The 17462-nt window shown below is 39.6% G+C and overlaps 1 protein-coding gene across 1 annotated transcript; it reads right to left on the bottom strand.

Moving 5' to 3' along the window:
- Window positions 1-2798: 2798 nt before the first annotated feature.
- LOC145470882 (collagen triple helix repeat-containing protein 1-like) lies at window positions 2799-14345 on the bottom strand. The gene is made up of 3 exons (XM_081454764.1): window positions 11605-14345; window positions 5269-5409; window positions 2799-3930 (listed from the first exon to the last, which is right to left on the bottom strand). Exons 1-3 carry the CDS (start codon window positions 11647-11649, stop codon window positions 3571-3573), a joined length of 546 nt encoding a protein of 181 aa, XP_081310890.1. The 5' UTR covers window positions 11650-14345; the 3' UTR covers window positions 2799-3570.
- Window positions 14346-17462: the final 3117 nt, after the last annotated feature.

The following is a 17462-nucleotide window of genomic DNA, read 5'->3' as shown; positions in this document are numbered from 1 at the left end:
CCAATATCCAGCTATCTTGAACAAACAAGGTTGGCCAATAAAGCATTTATATGGTAAAGATCACTATTTTCTTGCGTGACACAGCATTGGCGCTTTCCATTCGACCAAAAATTTCGAAATTTTCGAAACGGGGACAAATGGTACGACAATATTTCCAGGGAAAGGTCCCAGAAAATCCGGAAATTTTTCAATTTCCGAAAAGCGAACCATTAAACCGGAAATTCTGGACATTCCGGGATGAAAATCAGATGGAACGGAAATTTCCAGGACAAAATGTTAGAAAATTTGAGTATGTCTCACGAGATTGTCCTCTTTTTTGGGAAATTATGCAAATTCGCAATTTTCTATTCAGTGCTAGTTCTTTTGACCGCGATCACAGCAAGTTGGTCATCTCAAGCAAAGATGACGGCGACGCGATCAATACTAGCTACAGCTAAATTCGTCAGGAAAGCGTTTGTTAAGATCATGATTGCGTGGTGTACTTGTTTGTTTCGCATAGGTTGGGGTAGGAAATGTACAAAGATTCATAACGCGTGCAGAACCATTATACAACTCATTATTTAAACCCTTTGTGTTGCGACGTTTTCGCTGCCGTTGTGGTTTGCATAATGTCCTTGCTGCCGTGGTCTATAAAAAGTCACAATGTCGACTTATCAGTATTAATTTGTTTGTTGTTCTATATATAGCTAGAAGCAGATCTTTCCTTTTTCTTATTTGTTATTTAAATAGTTGTGGACGGCACCGTTTCATCATCCAGAAAAAAAAAATCACATTACGCTACTCTGCATTATGCTACTTTGCACTCGACTGCACTGTACATGCAGTTTGCCACGGACCTCAACTTCCAAAAGAAAATTCCACTCAGAATTAGCCTCAAAATTTGCCAAAACTAACCAATAGAAACATGAAACGAGTCTGTAACTTGTTTGTTTACTAGTTTTCTGTATGTGCATTGTTAACATGGTCCGTTTGCAAAAATGGTCACCACCATTATTCTCGATTTACTTTTTGCATTGGTCAATTTTCTTTCAAGCAGCCTTGGTCACCTCCGCTGTTTCGTCAGTCAGTCTTGAAAGCATAACTTTCTTTTCTTTCTTTGTCACCCGTAATTAATTAAAGCAGATCCTCCATTACCTTAAGGGCCTGTTTTCAAGGAGGGAGGGTTACCCTAGCAACACATCTAAAATTGAACGTTTGAGTTTTCGTGTAGAAACTAAAATATTACGTTCTTCGTGAGGAAATAGATGCCGTATGGTTGAACTCGTTTAAAAACACGCATTAAAAACGCCGCATTTTTGCAATATTCCATCAATTTAACTACTGCGCGCCTTTTTTGTTTCATTTTCATTGGCCCAGAGACAAACATGTGATGTGCAATTTGAGTGCTCGCTTATGGGAAGTCATTTTCGTGGTCGTTTTAATACGGGTTATTGACCATGCGTGAGGTCAAGATGGCTGAATATTGGCAAAGACAAGAAAAAAGAACGAGGCCAATATCCAGTCATCTTGAACGAACACGTTTGGTCAATAAAGGATTTATACGGCAAAGAACATTATTTTCTAGGGGGACACAGCAGGGGCGCTTTCCATTCGACCAAAAATTCCGAAATTTTCGAAACGGGGACAAATGGTACGACAATTTTCACGGTAAGATATTAGAAAATCCGGAAATTTTTCAATTTCCGAAAGGCGAACCATTCAAAAGGAAATTCTGGAATTCCGGGATGAAAATCAAATGGAACGGAAATTTCCAGGACAAAATGTTAGAAAATTTGAGTATGCCTCACGAGGTTGTCCTCTTTTTCGGAAATTATGCAAATTCGCAATTTTCTCTTTAGCGCTAGTTCTTTTGACCGCGATCACAGCAAGTTGGACATCTCAAGCAAGGATGACGGCGACGTGTATTCGAAAATGGATTAATATTTTACTTTAGAATCTTTCCACTAATATGTCGATCAATACCAGGTACAGCTAAATTCGTCAAGAAAGCGGTTTATTAAAATAATGATCCCGTGGTGTACTTGTTTGTTTCGCATAGGTTGGGTAGGAAATGTACAAAGCATCTATTAGCATTTTTGATGTGTTTTTCAAGCTGTGGTGAAAATTTTATTCACTAAAGAGATTGGAAAGCCGTCGTCAATACAAAAATGTTATCTCCGAGGGTCCAGACAAAAACGTTTTAAAGCATATTGATAATTCATTTTTTACTTCCATGCAGCTCCAAAGTTGTTTTAGTGTAATTAATTATCGATGAAGGCAAATTGACGGAGCTTCATGCTAGGTTAGAGCATATAAAATTTTCATATCGTGTGATATCAACAGAAAATTTGACGACAAAAACTGAGTATGGACAATGCTTTTAAAGTGTAACGTTTTTACGCCTTGGGAGGCAGGACGCGTTATTTCAAGGGAACAGAAAGTGGCGCGTATATTTGCGTTGCGTAATGCAGAAACAGGGAAAGTTTTGGAAAGTTCCAGTTCTCCTGAATTTTCGTTCATGTTTGCTTCAGGGCATGACACCTGCGCCGATGCTATTTCTTTAAAATTTTGTAAAGTGAAACCAACGAAATGGAATGAAACGTCAAGACTATGTGTTTACATAGCTTCGAGTAAAAGAACTACAATACCATGTCGCGGTTTACGATCACAAGTTTATAAATTGAACATATTTCATTGTCCCATATTTCTTAATTATATTGCTGAAATCTAATATAAAATGACTCGTTTTGTAAAACGTGTTAGAGTACTGTGTTAATCTTAAAAACATAAGAACTGCTTTTAGTTTAAGGATTGGAAGGCGTGATGGTCTCATGGTGAATACGCGCGACTCCGGATCGAGCGGTCTGGGTTTGAGCCCTGACCGGAGACATTATTTTGTGTTCTTGGGCAAGACACTTCACTGTCGCAGTGCCTCTCTCCACGCAGGCATCAAAATGGAAACCGGCGAATTTATAGCCTGCGAACAGGCTCACGGCGTGGACGGAAAAAAATTCGGCGAGCAACGCGAGCGGACGGGGACGAAACTAAAGAATTCGGAGAGCGAAGCGATAGGGGCGAGCTTGTCGGGAGCCTGTTTGCAGGTTAGCGAATTCAATGCTGGGGGTAACCCTGCGATCAACCAGCACCCCATTCAGCGGAGAAAAAGTAGAAATACTCCTAGTCGCTTCATGCTACAGAAACCGGGTTAAGCGCCGGTCCGATGGGCCACTTGGCTCGTGTGCTCGTTTAGTCAGTAGGGGGCTCAGAAACAAAGTGGTGTACCCCCAAAATGATTAATAACTGGAATACTGCGATTAGGCTTTATCAAATTTCCACGATTAGTGTTTCACTCTCAGAAAAGTCGGGACACATCTGCGACCTAGAAACAAAGAATAAGATCATCAATGACAATTATTACTTTTCCCTTTTGCCTTTATTGCACAAAGAAGAATAGAGGGTGATAAACTTCTCTTAATCTATTCGCTTCCTTTGACAGCATGGCTTTCCTGAGCTGTTTCTTTTTTACTTCTATTTTCGCTCCTGGACTATTATCTAAAACACAGCTCGTTTGACGTTCCGTGAGGGCACGTCTTACTGGTCGGACGGTGAAACCTCTTCAATAAAGATCCTTGAAGTGGAAGCAAAGCCTGTATAAGCATTTCCCAGCGCCTGGCCAGTGCCCACACATTCACCGACGTTAATTTTCACCGCGACATTTCCTGCAGGAATGCCGCCGCAGTAGCCTTCAATATGGCCGTGCTCGTGTTTGTTGAGGTCTCCAGCGTGAGCCTGGTACAACGCAGCATCAATAGCACTGGGGGAGCTGCATTCGGCATCGTTGAACGTAAAATACCAACGATTGCAGCATTGGCTGCTTCCGGAGATCCTGATATTCCCGGAGTAGGAGACATGCAGGAGAGTGTTACCGTGACACTTGTGGAAGTCACATGTCTGTTGATCGAGACAATTTTATGATACGGTTAGGAAGATGGAGGAGGCGCGGTGGCCTCATGGTTAGTGCACTCGACTCCGGAGCGAGCGGTCCGGGTTCGAGCCCTGGCCGGGGACACTGTGCTATGTTCTTGGGCAAGACACTTAACTCTCACAGTGCATATCTCCACCCAAGAGTATAAATGGGTACTGGCGAATTGTTGGGGAAACCTAACAAACTGCGGGAAAGTGACCTGCGATGGACTAGCATCACGTCCAGGGGGAGTAGAAATACTTCTAGCCGCTTCATGCTACAGAAACCGGGATAAGCTCCGGTAGCTATGAGCCAGCCGGCTCCAAGGCTTCACTTTTTTTTCAAGAAGATAATGCACTTTGTCAATCTAAAACTTTAACATCCTCCCAGGAAACCCCCGAGCAAACCCCGGCAACCCCTCGGGTATTTGGACTTTTTAAGTTTTGGTTGTTCAAATTTCCATTCCCTGGGCAAAACGTTGCGTGCAAATTCCCCACCTTAATACCATCTTAGACGGTCAAATGCCCCTACACCCGGGACATAATGGCAAAAATGAGTTCTAGGCATCCACTGTGAATTTCCACTGTGTTCTAAGATCTGTTTTTCTATATAAATGAAAGACAAAGGTGATTAAAACACAGCATAGACCTTTGGAAGGCTATTATCTCTAGCGAACACGTTTACAAAAGAACTGGATTGTCTCTTTCTGTCTTCTCGCCTCAATATGGTTTCGAGACAATTTGTTCAAATTCCCCTTCCCATCCTTGCCATATGGTGTCAACTTCCCCTCCCTCCCCCCCCCGTCCACCACTGATGTCACACTTCTCCCCCTGTACATCCTCTTGTCAAATTCTCAGGGTATACCCGGGGGAATGTTGATGTCTCTATTTGATCGATACATGAAACTTTCAAACTTAGGCTTTTCACACACTGATACGATGATATTACGCTCAATTCCATAGTGTCACTTAAATTTAAGTGTTAAAACTATATTTATACACCGTAGTAGTATAAAGAAACGCACTGCTTCATTTAAAAATGATCTGAAAAGCAAGTGTGTATTTTTGTGGGAAAACAAACTTCTTCATAAAGTTAATGGGAATGCTCACCACATAAGAAAATCGTTAAAAGATACTAGAATTTAAAATAATTCACTTATATTTCATCTAAGAGGCACCGTACCAGACTGTCTTTTCAATCAATGAATGAAAAAGTGCAAGAGAATGACAAGGTCTGTTCAAACTGCAGAGAATGTTTTTTTGAACATGAAAATCGAGTGTTAAAATGTTGTTTTGTTAAAATGCGATGACGGGAAAATGGCTCACCGCTATGACGCCTTCATCCTTACCGTCCTCTTTCTTCCAAGTACACTCCTTAAATGAGCCGGCAAATGTCTGATGGCACAACGAATTAAAAACCAACAGGCACAGTGCAATGTGCAGCGCAGTACTGTGAGCCATGGCAGTCTGTCAAATAAAGACCAAACAACAGTTTTGACAGGGATTTCTTACACCTCAATAGAACAACAAGCTCTCGAGCACTACTACAAGTGGACGATTCGCTTTTAGTGATGGATTAACGCACTCTTCAATGGAGCAAATGGTTACTATTCGGCTTCAACACTAAAATTGTAAGTTGAACGAGATTCACCGATTGTGCGTTTCGTCATCCTGTTATTCAAGTCATCACTATAACTGACAAACATACCGTCTCCAAAACTGAATGTTACCCGATTTGCTGTCTTCTTTGCGCCCTACTAATCTGAATAACACGAACCCACTCTTGAAAGCACCTTATATAACCACATAGCAACATAAGAAAGCAGAACTTTCTTATTAATTTGTTTGTTTTTCTATATATAGCTAGAAGCAGAACGTTTCTATTTGTCATTTGTTATTTAAATTGTTGTGGAGGACACCGTTTTATCATCCGGAAAAAAAAAAAATCACATTACGCTACTCTGCATTATGCTACTTTGCACTCGACTGCTCTGTACATGCAGTTTGCCACAGACTTCAACTTCGAAAAGAAAATTCGACTCAAAATAAGCCTCAAAATTTGCCGAAACTAACCAATAGAAACATGAAACGAGTCTGTAACTTGTTTATTTAATAGTTTTCTGTATGTGCATTGTTAACATGGTCCGTTTGCAAAAAAGGTCACCACCATTATTCTCAATTTATTTTTTGCGCTTGGTCAATTTTCTTTCAAGCAGCCTTGGTCACCTTCGCTGTTCCGTCAGTCAGTCTTGAAAGCATGACTTTCTTTTCTTTCTTTGCTATCCGGAATTAATTAAAGCAGATCCTCCATTACCTTAAGGGCCTGTTTACAAGGAAGGAAGGTTACCCTTGCAACACACCTAAAATTGAACGTTTGATTTTTCGTGTAGAAACTAAAATATTACGTTCTTCGTGAGGAAATAGATGCCGTATGGTTGAACTCGCCGTAAAACACGCATTAAAAACGCCGCACTTTTGCGATATTCCATCAATTTATCTACTGTGCACCTTTTCTGTTTCATTTTCATTGGCCCAGAGACAAACATATGATGTGCAATTTGAGTGCTCCCTTATGGGAAGTCATTTTCATGGTCGTTTTAATACGGGTTATTGACCAAGCGTGAGGTCAAGATGGCTGGATATTGGTAAAGACAAGAAAAAAGAACGAGGCCAATATCAAGCCATCTTGAACGAACAAGTTTGGTCAATAAAGCATTTATATGGTAAAGAACACTATTTTCTTGCGGGACGTAGCAGGGGCGATTTCCATTCGACCAAAAATTCCGAAATTTTCGAAACGGGGACAAATGGTATGACAATTTCCAGGGAAAGGTCCCAGAAAATCCGGAAATTTTTCAATTTCCGAAAGGCGAAATATTCAACCGGAAATTCTGGACATTCCGGGATGAAAATCAAATGGAACGGAAATTTCCAGGACAAAATGTTAGAAAATTTGAGTATGCCTCACGAGGTTGTCCTCTTTTTCGGAAATTATGCAAATTCGCAATTTTCTATTCAGCGCTAGTTCTTTTGACCGCGATCACAGCAAGTTGGACATCTCAAGCAAGGATGACGGCGACGCCTATTCGAAAATGGATTAATATTTCACTTTAGAACCTTTCCACTTATATGTCGATCAATACTAGCTACAGCTAAATTCGTCAAGAAAGCGGTTTGTTAAAATAATGCTCCCGTGGTGTACTTGTTTGTTTTGCATAGTTTAGGGTAGGAAATGTACAAAGATTTATAACGCGTGCAGAACCATTGTAGAACTCATTATATAAACCCTTTGTGTTGCGACGTTTTCGCTGCCGTTGTGGTTTGTATAAGGTCCTTGCTGCCGTGGTCTATAAAAAGTCGACTTACCAGCGATCTGTTTCCTTCTATATTTGCGATTTAAACCTCGAAGTCATTGAAAAATTCCAAGCGAACAAAACTGTGCGGCTTATCGTTTTCCAGACTGGAAGAGTCTGCACCATTCGCCAATGGACATTTCCGGAAAGAGACCAGTTTCGTATTCCCGGTATTGGACTGGAACTAGCTTGCAACTGAGGCTAATGCAGGAAGTCTCTTCAAATGCAAATGACTTTTATCTCTTTTTAATGATAATCCCCGCATGAGCCTCCATTGCAAGCTAGTTCCAGTCCAATACCGAGAATACGAATATGACCTATTCACACCGGAATTTTTGGTCGAATGGAGAGCGCCCCAGGTAATCCCGAGCGGCCAAGATAGCGCCATCTTGTCCTCTCGGGTAGCCAATCACAGAGCGGGATTTAGTTCATAAATAATTGGGCCACGCAATGATGCAAAACTTGAGGAGGAAATGTTTGAATAACATGAATGGAATATACGAATATTTTAAAGATTGAAAACTAAGAATAAGAAATGAATAACTATTAAATGTTGACAGCCTGATATCGTTTCTACTCGCGAGTTTTTAATACCGTATTAGCTCACTCGCTCGAAGACTCGCTTGTTCGCTCAGCTTAGTGTGTTCGCTTGTTCGCTTCGTTTAGTTTGTCAATTTACATGGGTTCACCAACTGTTAAATTTCCGCGATTAGTGTTTCTTAGTAAAGAAGGGACACATCTGTGGCCTAGAAAATTAGAATAAGATTGCCAATGACAATTGATACTTTTCCCTTTTGCTCGCTTCTATTGCACTAAGAAGAAAAGAGAGTGATAAACTTCTCTTTATCTATCAGCTTCCTATGACAACATGGCTTTCCTGAGCTGTTTATTTTCTCTGTGTATTTTTGGCTGTTGGACTCTTTCAATAAAACCTCCTTAATGAAGACCCTTGAGGTCCAACAAAACCTGTATAAGTATTTGCTAGCGCCTTGCCAGTGCCACAGCAATGACCGACTCTGAAATACACTATAATTCGCTATTTGCTTTAGGTCAGTAGCGGATGTAGGGGAGAGGCCCGGGTCCCCCTCCCCCCCCCCCTTATTTTGGGTAAAAAAAGAAGAAATCACAGAAGGAAGAAAAGGCGGCAGGGCAAGCAAAACAAAACCGTCGCTCCCCCTTGGCTCAAGATCTGGATCCGCCACTGTAGGTGTACTTCGTTTTAGCTCATTTCTATTGCAATATGTGTTTTAAGCTGTCTTGATTAATATTAGCTCTCTGGAAGGACAAAGTTTGAAATGTTCTGTGAACAATGTTGCTTACTTCTATTCTACACTGTAACGTCGGGCCTGGCTGTTTGACTAAAACTGTAGCAAGTGATGCTGTCTCTTATCACTTATATCATATTTATCTTTGTCCGGCTTCACCAGACACCGCTGTGGCTTTACTTCGAGATCAGAAAGTTGTTTGTCTTTGACTAGACTTGTCGACCCCATGAGTTTCAGGGTAGTCTAGAGTGTGTTCACGTGACGTCATCAAATTCTCAAATCCAAAACTAAAGAGCCCCCAAAAGTTTTATCCTCATCAGGCATAAGAGGTACTAAATTTATATCTGTTTACAACTTTCCAGCTCAATAGCGTCCTTCGTTTGGAAACCAGCGCATTTTGAATGGCGGTGCGTCACATGAAGCTAAGATCGCGTTTGTCGAAAAATATACACTTTTCTCGTGATTTTTAGCCATTTTAGGAGTTAAAGTTTTAGGAGAAGTACTTGTGCAAATGTTTTTTGGTTCGGTTCGGATAATCAGTTGTCTAGATAGCCAAAGTAAGTTCCAGATGTTCACACTATTTTCTGGCCACCATAGGAGGTCCTCCAACATGGTTGCTCTATACTAGGCTCTATCATTTTGCGCGGAACATTTCGACGAATATCTCATCTTTGGGACAACGCACAGACGTTAAACCCGAAGAACTGTCTTCTTTATTTCTCGTCTATAGTATCACAATTTCTTGACTTTATCCACTGAATGGTTTTTGATTTTACTAGTAGTTTGTACTGCGTGACAATGCACACACTCTATAACTAAGCGAGCTTCGAGGTTTTAGGCCGCGAAGAGGCCGAGTTAGTAGGAACTTTACGAACCAGAACGCGACGCTGCCTGAAACGTCACCGGAAGTAATTTGCTCACAAAGTGCTTCACCGCGCATGCTTGGCGCTGAACTGCAATGCGTCTTCCTCACGTTCAGACCACGAGGTTTGCACTTGCAGCGTTTCCAGAAAACGTGAGTAGTTTCTGCTGAATTTGACCCAGAATTCAACTTACTTCTTCTACCTTATAGGCAATGCTGTTTTCCTAAGTCAATGAAAATTTTATTTATTGTTTAAAATACCAAAAAAACATTTTAATTTGCCTTTTACTGTAGGTCAATTGTTTACCGCTGTGATGAATGGACAACATGCAGACCCGCCGAGTTTGGTACCAAAGTCGAAAACTCTCAAGTAAGGCTAATTTTTGTTTATTAGAAGAATCAATTTCCCGTCCAGTTAAACTAAAAAATTAAAGTGAGTTTAAAGTTTATGTTTATGTTCTTTATTGAAAACAAACTAAAACAGATCGTTTTTTCTTTCCACGCAGTAATGTGATGTACTGGACAAGCGAGCACGATGTCCTGTTATGCAGAGAGGTTGTTTCCGAGAATCCGTACAAAACAAGAAAGGGTTCGTCGCAAAGAAGCGAAATGTGGGATAAAATAGCCAAAACTTTGAATGCGTGTCCCAAGCCTATCTTTGCTGTGGATAAAAGGTCCGTAAGGGATCATGCGGGTATTTTAATTAACCGAATCAAAAAGAAATTGAGAGCTGAGGAAAGGAGCTCGAGCATCGCGCCGCCCGAACCCACAGAACTTGAAATCTTGGTGGAAGAAACTGTGGCGCTCGAAGAAACAGCTGATGCAGAAATGAAAGAGGACATCGAAAGTGTGAAAGGAAAGGCTGAAAAAGAGAAGGCTAAGGCCACAGATATGAGACTTAAAGCGCTTGAGAAAGTGTCGGAGACGATGAAGAGACATTCAGGCGAAAATGATCAGGAAAAAGTAAAGAAAAGAGAACGGAGAAGTGGCAGCGAGACCATGTTATTCTTGTCCAAAAAAGCGGAAAAAGACCAGGAACTTAAACTTGAGGAACTCAAGCTGAAAAAAGAGCAACACGATTTGGATGCAAAACGTCTACAGGCGAGCATTGACCAGCGACGCCAGTTTCAGCAACAGCAAAGTGAAATGATGCGGCTGATGCAAGAACAACAACAACAGCAGCAGCAGCAGCAACTCTTGGCATCACAGCAACTGATGTTGAGGCAGCAACAAGACCAAACTAAAGCAGTGATGAGTTTGTTGGACAAACTTGTGAACAAATAGCCACCTAATTCACTCTTACGTAATGCTGGTATAACTATCGTTTGATTTTGAACTAATAAAAGACTGATTGAAGAAAGTAGATGGAAAACTGCCATGAACTAACACACCTTTGAAAAACATCACTTTCCGTGCAATGGTGACAATGAGTCCCCTTTAAAAAATCTAACCAACGAACCTTCCACCAAGGAATTTAATTATTATGATTTTTTGCCGGATTTGTCGTCAGAAAGACATAATGTCGATGTTCGTCCAATGCTTTATAGTTAAATATTCAGATATAAAATAATAAGCTATCACTATTGGCTATCTAAAATAACCACTTTCCATACTCAGGCTAGAATGTTTGGTTCTTAAAAGTAAATTAAACTGACTTGAAATTGTCCTCTTAAAACGACTACTTTCCGAAAGAGGAGTAAAGCAACTGAATCAAATTGGCCAGGCATGATACTATTTTTTCATACCACGTGAAAAGGCGACTGGAATATTCTAGTGATAAACTGTAGGGAGTTTTGGTTTTCTAGTTCACATAGACCTTAACAATAAAAGTGATAAATACTTGTGACAAAATAGTTCGAGGTTGCAAAAATGATGTCAATCAGTGTAAATTCTTCCCCCTTCTTTGCTACGAAACTGTCCTCCTAAGAAAGCGTCTCCGAGATAGAAAAACTGCCGCGGAATGTTAACATAGAAGCCGAGAGTAACAGGAGTTCTTTAATGATTTGATTCGGTTTGAGCGCTCTCTGTTAAAACGTTTCATGTGGACTTATTGCATTCTGCGAAACCAAAGGAAATGAGTTTCAGAAAGAAACTAACAATTTCTTCCAGTTTGCTTAGAACTGGTAGCATGGAATTGAAGGTAAATTTGAAATGTAACAAGTCTAGTAACAAGAAACCCTACCGCGCTAGAATTTTCTCCTTGAAGGTCTTCCCTTAAAGTGCTCATCCGAGATAGTCCAAAACTTCTCAACAGCTTAGCTCCCTGTGGAGAACTGAATGATCTCTGGCGCTTTGCCTTGATTTAAGTAGGCCTAATAATGAAATTTTTAAATACGAAATTGACAGCTGTAAATTTGAAAATTCCAATTTTTAAAGCTCAAGTTGCAACTGCCAATACCCGACGGCGCTTCTAGAGACTGAAAAATAGCGCATGCCGAACTAAATTCGTCTGGGGTAGGCTTCTTAATATTTACTTAACGACAAATTTTCATCGAGGGGGAAAAACTGAATATTTGTATTTGAACAAGAAACTTTAAGAAACTTCAGATACTCCAGAATTAATGTCAAGTCTTACAAGCAGTCTTGCATTCCTAACGTCAATTTTAAGGTTAATGTTGTGTGTAAAAATTACGTTCAAAGATTAGAGTTGTAAACAAAAGATGACAAAAAATGTGAGGAAGTAGGGTCGACTAGGCAAGTTTGTCATCTGCTCTTAGGGGAATTTAATAGCCTTTTAGTTCAGAAATGTTTGCAACTGTGAAATTGGAACTCCACATTAAAAGGACAAAGCATGATGATTCAAAGAAAACTTAAAATACTGCGAAAACTGATATTTTCACACTAAAGTGACATCTCAAGGAAACATGATATTAAGAGTAATTGCCACTAAAAATCAAAGAAATCGTGGCCACGGTCGAAAAATCGATTTTGCTCATAATTTGCCAGTTTGAAGGCCTAGGTAAGTAACTGACGGAAATCAAGTTAGTTTTTTCAAATATCCAACATAACGGCAGAAATTCACGAAAAGCGGTTATCGCACCGAAAGCTTAGATTTCACTTCGCGGTAATCCGAAATTTTACACTTTTCAGCTTTTTGCTACACAGTCGTTTACATCGCTGTGAAACGTTCTCAACTTTAAATGTATACATTGATTCTTCCTTAATCAAGAGATAGTGATTGTTTTTATTTCTTGTGTTTTCTGGCCGAACTGAGCCCCGATTAAGTAGACATACTTTTCTAATTAAAACAAAACTCAAAAGTTATGCAAATTCAGTGAGGAAAAAAGCTGACCGGTAGTGCTTCAAATCGTCTGATATTCTAGCGAAAGACAGTTCAGTCGATGAATTTTAGGCTTACGGATTCATTTTTGTGGGATCTACCAGCAATTTTGCATGAACGCCGATCAAAAATCGAGAAAATTGCAATTCAGCCCCTTTGAAATTTGCAATGTAACGCAACACGCTAGAATAGGTAAAAATCTTTTGTTGGCTTGAGACAGGACAATCAAAGCCTATTAATGTCTTTAACGTTTGAAACGCTTTAGAAATAATATTTAACTTAGAAATTGCCTGTAATAGCTAAAAAACACGAGTAGAACCAAACTTAATCGCTCCCTAACTCTCCCTGTTTTGTGTCACGCATGATACACTTGGCCGATACTACAATCTTGGAAATGACAATCTGTGGCGAAGGTCAAGTAATTTATGCAGCTTCGAGATAAGTGACGGAGTGTTTGAAGCTTTCAAAGTATTTCCCCACCAGTTGCTCTTAGATTCCCTTTGCGTTTAGATAACTCGTCCCAGAAGCAATTCAAATCTGCAGGAGCAAGGATATTCGGGACGGCTAAAACGCACTGTTCAGTTTTCTCAAATAACAACGCGTACTAGAGCTTTACACTGCAATCCACGGTGCTACTATGCAGCGAGTACGTGACGGACTTGGAAGATGCGTCAAATCTGTAGAAGATGATGGAGCTTTCTCCAGAACTCAACCTTCAATCGCTTTTTCAAATTATGCGATATTCAGCTATCAGTTTGCTTTCCTTTGAAGCTTCGTCCAGTACAAAAAGCCTACCTTTGCATTCAGCTCATTGATTGGGGTGGAAAAAGAGACGTCAGTATCAGTTTCATGATCAACTTGCAGGGCGAGAAAGGAAGAGAAAAGAGTTGAATTGCATTGATAACGATGGGGTGGGGATGAGAGAAAACTCCTGATAAAAATTGCCTTGTTTACAAACCAAATTTGTGACGCCATGGTTGGTTTTCATTGCTATTTAGCACTGAAGCATGAAGCATTTTTGTAGCCAATGACATGTCGGTATATCTTTAACCTACGTTGTGGTTTACACTTCTGAAAAAATTAGTGCTACCTACTCTTTATCATGCTTTATCATGTAGTCTTGTGGATCGTTTTATACCACCAACTACTGCCTCATTCAGTTGACGAGCCTTTTTTCGACCCTGGTTTAACAAGCTTTTCAGTTCAAATAAATTAACAAGAAATAATTCGAAAACACAAGTATCCTGTAAGATGTTTGATGTTGCAACAAGGTGGCCAAACGTAATTAAGCAAATTGCGTGTGTGCAACATTGGTGAAATTCTTGCGCGCGTCAATTTTTTTTTCCTTGCTTCTAGTCCAGTTCTGGCCCTTTCTCTGTCACGAAACGTCGGGAGAGAGCCGAGAGAGAGGGACCCTCCCTCTCGACGTTGCGTGACAAGGAGAGGGCCAGAACAGGACTACCTTGCTTCTGGATAGTCATTGAGGGTGTGACCGTTAAAACTACGGAAATTATTTATTTATTATTCCTAAAGTATTTGATTACCTCGACTTCCTTCAATGATGAAAACTTCTAGCACAAGGACTGGCGTGTTGCTTTTTATCAGGTCAGACTGATTTTAAAGTACAAGCCAGCAGGTGCAAGTCAAGGAGGAATATGTGTTGTTATCATTGAGGAGAGTTTTATCATTGAGGAGAGTTTCTGGTTCTCTGTTCATCAAAGACTTCAGTCGTCACCGGCGCGTCTGAGCCCACAGGGAAGAACTGTTCTGAATCTTCTAGTAAATTCACGGACTTGAATAAATTTCCATTTGCCGTGTGTGTAATTTCCACAGATCCTTGAGTGACATAAATCAACTTCTGGACCTGTACCTAATCAGGAGCCGGTCATGGGCTCCTGACCTAATCAATGGGATTGTCGATTCCAAGAAGTTTCTCGGTTTCTCAAAACGCACACATTCGCCAAAAATATTCTTCACGTATGTCTCAATGCGATAAAATCTGAAGGACTTTTAGTGGCTTTTGATATCCTTGTTACACTGTATGAGCGGTATGACCATAACTGCGTGCCGGCACAAATTCCACCGTATTGACGAACGAACTCGCGCGGGGCGTCTTTAACTCATCCAGCTTACTTCGATTCTTCTTTGATAAGTGCGTTGTTTGCTTGGTTATCGATACAACATTAACTTTTCGTGGGAATAGATAGCCTCCTACTGGCTGGCGACGGCATAAAGCTTGCAATCCCTAACATCGTTCCAATATGTATATACTATTGGGACCTTTTTTACTTCGTTCGGCGGGTTAACTGGGCAATCTTCTCTTATTAATGCATGATTTCGCAAAGATCTTGTTATTAAAATTTGACTCATTTTGAACGGTGAAAAAATGGTTTCAAATTTGTTTCCCTTGAAAAATCGCTCGAGCGTGACACTGGGCAGCGAGAAGATGAAGAGTGCGATTTAAAAGTTTGGTGTTTCTTTTTCGCTTTTTTTTAAACTCTTGTCGGCGATTTTTTTTGTAAGTTAAATACTACTTTTAAAGCTTTTCAAATGTAAAAGACATTAATAGGCTTTGATTGTCCTGTCTCAAGCCAACAAAAATGGTCTTACCTATTTTAGCGTATTGCGTTACATTGCAAATTTCAAAGGGGCTGAATTGCAATTTTCTCGATTTTTGATCGGCGTTCATGCAAAATTGCTAGTAGATCCCACAAAAATGAAACTGTAGGCCTACAATTCATTGGCTGAACTGTCTTTTGCTAGAATATCAGACAATTTAAAGCACTACCGGTCAGCTTTTTTCCTCACTGAATTTGCATAACTTTTGAGTTTTGTTTTAATTAGAAAAGTATGTCTACTTAATCGGGGCTCAGTTCGGCCAGAAAACACAAGAAATAAAAACAATCACTATCTCTTGATTAAGGAAGAATCAATGTATACATTTAAAGTTGAGAACGTTTCACAGCGATGTAAACGACTGTGTAGCAAGAAGCCGAAAAGTGTAAAATTTCGGATTATCGCGAAGTGAAATCTGAGCTTTCGGTGCGATAACCGTTTTTCGTGAATTTCTGCCGTTATATTGGATATTTCAAAAAACTAACTTGATTTCCTTCAGTTACTTACCTAGGCCTTCAAACTGGCAAAGTATGAGCAAAATCGATTTTTCGACCGTGGCCACATTTTTAGAATTTTCTTTGATTTTTACTGACATTTACTCTTAATACGCACAAATTGGTATCCAAATAATGCTTAATTATCATTCATTCAATTGTCTATAAGCTAAAAGCTTGTTCGAACGCAAACGTGCAAGCAGAAGATAAAAGAAGGTCGTGATTTAAAATTAGAAAAACCTATTTATTGAATGAAATTTTTAAAAAGCTATAAAATTGATATTAGGAATGCAAGAATGGTTGTTAGTCTTAGCTTGACACTATCACGGACTTGTATGTTTCTTAAAATTGCTATTGTCAGCCAAAATTTCCAGTTGTTCTCGCGCGACGAAATGTTCTGATTAGAGAAGCCTACTCTAGACAAATGCAGCCGCGCATGCGCTGTTTTCATGTTCAATACGTGCAGGTACGTTTTGGTAACTGTAAACTGGGCTTCAATAATACTTTTTTCAATAATGTGATGTTCAATAACTTTACAATAAAGGCGGCTTTTAGAACGCACAGAGCATCAGATCAATTTCATGTCTTTTTAAGTTTTACAAGCAAAACTTATTAAATTCCTTGATGGACGATTTTCAACCAACTTATTGCTTCTTTTTATTTCGAAGGCTAATTTCTCAAATATTTCCGATTTCAGTGTTTCAAAGAGCCAAGTCGTTTGTTAGTAGGAAGATGGTTATTTCAGATAACCAGTAGCGATACATATACGAAATAGGTAAAAGCTATAAACAATAGCCTTTTGTAGATCTATGTAAATATTCAACCAAGTTTTTCAAATACTAGTTTTTTTTTCAGTAATGGTTAAGGCTAATGTTTGTACAGGAAAATTAAGATCAACGAGCACAGTTGTTAACAGAAGGCCGTGATTTAGGGTGTACTAGGCAAGTTTATCATCTGCTTCTAAAGGAATCATTGTTTCGCTTCGGAAATCAGCCCTTTTTTATTGAAATTGAGCTACAAGACGACGAAACGTGACCATTGGAACAGCTCAACATAAACGAAAAGACAGGTTGTCAAATTATAGTTACATTTCAAGCTAATACGATAATTATTGCGCAAATATTGGTATCGAAATAGTGCTTCATTATCGTTCATTGTTCTCGAAGTCACTCTTCTAACTATTCTTCCGATCCGATATAGTCCAAATCTTCTCAGCAGCTTAACTTCCTTTGGAGAACTGAATCCTGTCTGTTGCTTTGCCTTGATTTAAGTAGGCCCAATAATGAAATTGTTGATTACGAAATTGACAGTTGTATGTAAATTTGAAAAGTCATATTATTGAAGCTGAAGTTGCGACTGCCAATACCTGCCGACGCTTCTAGAGACTGAAAAATAGCGCATGCCCAGCTACATTTGTCTCGGGTAGGCTTCTTAATATTTACTTAACGACAGATTTTCATCAAGCGGAAAAACGGAAAATTTGTTCTTATGCCAGAAAGTTTAAGAAACTTCAGATCATCCAGAATTAATGTCAAGTCTTACAAGCAGTCTTGCATTTTTAACGTCAATTTTAAGTTTAATGTTGTGTGTAAAAATTACGCTCAAAGATTACAGTTGTAAACAAAAGATGACAAAAATGTGAGGAAGTAG

This window comes from Orbicella franksi, chromosome 15, assembly GCF_964199315.1.
Source record: "Orbicella franksi chromosome 15, jaOrbFran1.1, whole genome shotgun sequence".
Taxonomy (NCBI): Eukaryota; Metazoa; Cnidaria; class Anthozoa; order Scleractinia; family Merulinidae; genus Orbicella; species Orbicella franksi.
This window is presented reverse-complemented; position numbering and strand designations above follow the sequence as displayed.

What these genes read in the sequence shown, in the direction of transcription:
- LOC145470882 (XM_081454764.1), bottom strand. Translation starts at nt 11,649, where the DNA reads ATGAGCACTTTAAGGGAAGACCTTCAAGGAGAAAATTCTAGCGCG. An exon ending in AAGGAGAAAATTCTAGCGCG is followed by an intron (nt 5,410 to 11,604) that starts GTAGGGTTTCTT and finishes TTTATTTGACAG; the next exon opens with ACTGCCATGGCTCACAGTAC. An exon ending in AGGATGAAGGCGTCATAGCG is followed by an intron (nt 3,931 to 5,268) that starts GTGAGCCATTTT and finishes CTCGATCAACAG; the next exon opens with ACATGTGACTTCCACAAGTG.